General features: G+C 44.8%; 1 protein-coding gene and 1 long non-coding RNA gene across 2 annotated transcripts in view; one reads left to right on the forward strand and one right to left on the reverse strand.

Annotated features, from left to right (window-relative positions):
* LOC109299220 overlaps positions 1-4571 on the reverse strand; it is a 116103-nt gene that overhangs the window by 57379 nt on the left and 54153 nt on the right. The gene's annotated exons all lie outside the window — the stretch shown is intronic.
* LOC109299218 overlaps positions 700-4571 on the forward strand; it is a 26575-nt gene continuing 22703 nt past the window's right edge. The window contains exon 1 of the mRNA XM_019519801.1: positions 700-790. Within this exon, the coding sequence (XP_019375346.1) occupies positions 702-790 (89 nt within the window). The 5' untranslated portion in view covers positions 700-701. The remainder of the gene's footprint in view (positions 791-4571) is intronic.

Here is a 4571-nt window from a genome sequence, read left to right on the forward strand (position 1 = left end):
TCAAACTGAAAACAGAAAAGTTTGGAAGTGAAGGATCTCTCAACCAAAGATCTGTTTGATTTTTCAATGCAGGTGCTGACCAAACCTATAGCTATACATTAAAGGCCCCCATGTTGTGTAGATGAAGGGGTAGTGTTGCATACACATGCTTTTGCCTGCCAGTTTGAAAAATTAGACCTCCCTTGTCTTTCTTAGGGGTATATTAGTAGCTCTGTGTGCTCAGTTTTTGTGCCATTGATTGGGTGTGTTTTTAATCCTCTCATTTATGTATTTATAGCCAAAATAATCCCTGGAATATTGACTTCAACAGAATTAAAATAGAATGGAGTTTGCTCCACTGCTTTATGTTACAGATGTATTATCTGCCAGGATGGCTTTCAGCATATTCATTGTATATTACACTGACTCACCGTATAATACATCAGAACTATAATTTCATGGAGGTCTCATCAAATTCATTCTCACTGGGGGATAAGCAATGCGAATAATTTGTCATTTAGTGGCAAACTGGTTGGGTCTGTTCATCTTTTACATTTAATACAAATGCTCATTATTTACAAGCATTCCTGCCTTGCTTAATTCTAATGGTGCTATTTATGTAGCAATGCTTTATGTATAGCGGGTAAACTGTGCTATGAGCATAAAGGGGAAGAATTTGTTTAACTGCTTGTAAAGCTGAGTTCTTCATTTCAGGAGTCATCATGGCCTCCCTCCTCACTGGGTTTGGGCAGTTAATTGTTCTTGTGATTTTCTTGTCTCAACTCACAGCATCACTTCCTCTTCTGGAGAGGTAAGAGCCTTTCTGCTAATCCATCCCCCCCTTCTCTCCAGAGCTTTGTCTTTTAAAGAGCTGCTCACTAGAAAACAATGGACTTGGCTACCTAAATTGATGCACTTATTTGGTTGGCTAACTAAATCAAATTATTGATAAACTAGAACAACAGTGTGTGTAGACACTAATTTTTGCTTAGGAGAGGCATGCTTTGATTTAGCCTACTTCTGTAAAACTGCATTAAGCTAAACTGAATCAAGGCGTTCTTCAGCATGCAAGTTTGTACCCCTGTGAATTAGTTGGTTTACAACATACCATTAGCTACACTGGTGCAGGCATGCAGGCAAAGCTAGAGTTTATGGATTCTCATTCTCCTAAAGCCATCCAGTCCTTTCTAATGTCCTCTCATACTTGTCATGGAGCTTCACTCTGAATGGTAAAGAGGTTACTTTAATGTGACCGTTTATAAGAACAGACTTTTATTTGAGACTGTGTTTGAGTTCTAGGACAAAAGTTTTGCTGGTGCAATACCACTAATTTCAACAGCTCATTGTCTTTAACCACAAAAATAAGTGTCAAGGGGTATGTTGGGTCCGTAGTGTGATGAGGGGCAGGTGACCAGGGCACACATGCCAGGTGCCCATTTAGAAGGGGCATAAGATTGGCAGCTGCTCCTGCAACTGATCCAGCTGATCCAGTGGCTACTAGTGCCAGACCCTGGCTGGTATGCCTCTGTATTGGGCTCAGGGCATGAGTTTGCAATGTTACCCCATCAGAATTTCCCTTGCCCCAGTGTAGTAATGTGTTACACAGCTTTGAAGACAATGCAAGCAATGACACAAAGGGCAAGACCATGGGGAGTCAGGATCTGTCTATTGGCCAGTGCCACATTTACAAAATGTCTTCCAATGACATGGGCACATCTGTAACAGAATTGAGGACCAGCAGCGTTACTCTGAGCAAAAAACCCCAACATCTTCACTAAGACACATTATCATAGGAATCTGATCAAAGTGGTGTGGGAGACTCACTCTTGCTCCCACCAGTTCTTTTCAGTAAGAGGTTCCTGTTATCATGCATACAACAGGCCAGATGACCATGGGTATTTGGAAGGAATCCATGTGAAGCTTCGTCTTCAGGCATTTCAGTTCAGAGGCGTGGTGAATTCCTGCAGTGCCCTGGGCAGGTGCCAACCATTGGAGAGCAAGGGGTGAAGGGCAAAGGCTCATCTTCCGCCACTCTCTGCACTCTGGAAGCAGCTCCTGGAGCTGTAGTGCATGTACTCATGCTCCTGCAGCTGAGGAGCAGGCTAAGCAGGGGGCACCACAATGCCCCTGCTCCCCTAGCTATAGAAGCTGGGCATCCTGTATCCCATACTGCATGGGAGGGAGAGGGGAATCTGAAAGGCACGCCTCCCCAGGACTTGCCATGGGATGCACAGCTCTCCACCCAGGAGAGGATCCTGGGTGGGAGAGGGGGAGTGAACTACCTACCAGGAACAGCTGCTGGGGAGCCTGTACCATGGGGCTGGGGCAGCCAGTGTGCAGAAAGCCTGCCCGTCAGCTTCAGCAGTCCTGCTACAGCCTTATACACTACAGAGCCCAGGGCTGCCCAGCTTCTATGGGGTGGGAAGAAGGAGAAATTTTGGTGTCCCTTCATAGTTGGCATCTGGGATCGGTGCCCTACTTGCCCCACCTATTTCAATCCCAGGCTCCCAACTCAGTCCCAATGGACAAAGGCCCATATGGAAAACCTTGGTTTACCACAGCTATCCCCAGGACAAACAAGATACTATTCCTGTGGAGATCAATGGCAAAAGCCCCACTGACCTCAGGGTCATACAAAGGCAGTATGTTCCCACATGTATAAAATAACCACAGATCAGTTATGCCATGATCTTTGCCCCTGTCTAATAAACTGTATGGAAAATGCAAAGCTTGTGTATTATTCAAAGCATTGAAACAAAATATTGTCCTGTCTTTAAAGAGATGCTGTAAAGATAGGTAATAACCTGCTCTGCACAGGGCATCAGACATAGGCTGTAGCACTTAGATTGAATATGCTACCCCAGTGCATTGTTTTGTTTCTCAGGCTTTATTCATTGAAAGGCAAAAACCTGCCCTCAGAATAACTGAGTGCATGCTGTCCTCAAGATATATGGGAACAGTTACAAAGAGAGGGCTGTTTCTAGCATATTGAATATTCACTCAACACTTCTACAGTGTAAGCACCCCACCCAAAAAGAGTCAAATGCACTGTTGAGGGTGTATCTAAATTAACTCTTTTTACAGCTTATCAAGCAAAACAGCAAATGGCTGTCAAAACACATGGGGGGCCTGCTTCTTAGCAGGAGAAAATCAATATGACTCCATATATAGCTGCTGGGGGCAATGATACTGTAAGCTGAGCAGTGACAGTCAATGCACAGAATTCTATTTTACCTTATGGATGACCAAAGTGAAGCCTGTGTCATCTGAATAAAGTGTAGGAGTGGCTCCACTACCCACTTTGGGCATGTAAGTACCTCCATTAAAGGAACAAGGACGTGTCTGCTTTTCTGCATGGTGACTGTATTGCACCAGGGCTGCAAACAGATGTCTCATCTGAGGTGGCCCTGATTGTCTTAAGTTTTGACCTGGGTTCAAATAGGATGCACACATAGCACTTCCAAGCTGCACTGCTGTTCCTCTGCTTATAGGTGGCTGACAAAAGCACACAGCCTGAAAGCATGGGACGACACACAGTTACCTTACAGATGCACACCACAATGTGCTAAAGCACTGGTAAACTAAGCATGATGTCCACAATGTCCATGTACTTTGGAAACCAGTAGAAAAGAGGCTTCTGTTTCAAAAGATGCACTTAATAGCCTGGACCTGCAAATGCCATCCCTGTTAGGGCTGTCCAGATATGCATCCCTATTACCAAAGCATCTCACAACCTTTAACATGCTTCATACACCCCTGCAGGGCAAGGCAGTAGCGTCCCCATATTGAAGGTGGGGAACTCGCTGATTAATGTGCTTGAAAGCAGTGCTAGGAATTGCCCTTTACTGCCTTACCTCCAGGTTTTCCGCGCACAGGTTGGTGGAGCTGTGCTTCTCCCCCGTGCTCTCAAGAGCACCGTAGATGTGGTATTGAGGAAACCAAAGAGGTTGACTCACCCAGTGTCGTATAGGAAGTCTTAGGCAGAGCAAGGAGCTTAACCCAGGCCTCCCTCCTGCCAGGCTTATGCCCTAACCACTAGACATTCCTGCCTTAGCAAATCTGCACAAACATAATGCCTATTACAAGTGAAAAGTCAATGGAAGACAATGGAACTACACAGAAGAGAAAACATTATGCTCAGTAGTAAGCAGGATCACACTCCATATCAGCAAAATCTCAAGGTGATGTAAACAGATATAGCTCCACTCAAAGTCAGTGAAACTTGGTTCATGAGAGACTGCCTGAGGACCTGAATCCATCTATATAGAGAACTCAGTAAGGTGCAGGAAGGAGTTTGGATACCATTGAGGTGGGTGACCTAGAGCAAACCTAGCTTAGACAAGGGTACAAGGTGCTTTTACTCTCCAATTCTTTTAAACTTTTGATGATTTACTTGACTTTTCTCTTATTTTAACCCCTTCTTGTCCATCACTACTTAGTATTCTCCTGCCTCCCATTTTGGACCAAGGAGACCCTGGTATCTCTTTATGTTTTTCTATGGTCCCATCTCTCAGCTTCCCCTATCTCCTGAGGAGAGAGGTTCAGATACCCTTCCCCTGCAAAACATGGCTTGGCCCCCCACTTTTCATTTC

This window comes from Gavialis gangeticus, unplaced genomic scaffold (assembly GCF_001723915.1).
Source record: "Gavialis gangeticus isolate Ggan-Ray unplaced genomic scaffold, GavGan_comp1, whole genome shotgun sequence".
In the NCBI taxonomy this organism is placed as follows: Eukaryota; Metazoa; Chordata; order Crocodylia; family Gavialidae; genus Gavialis; species Gavialis gangeticus.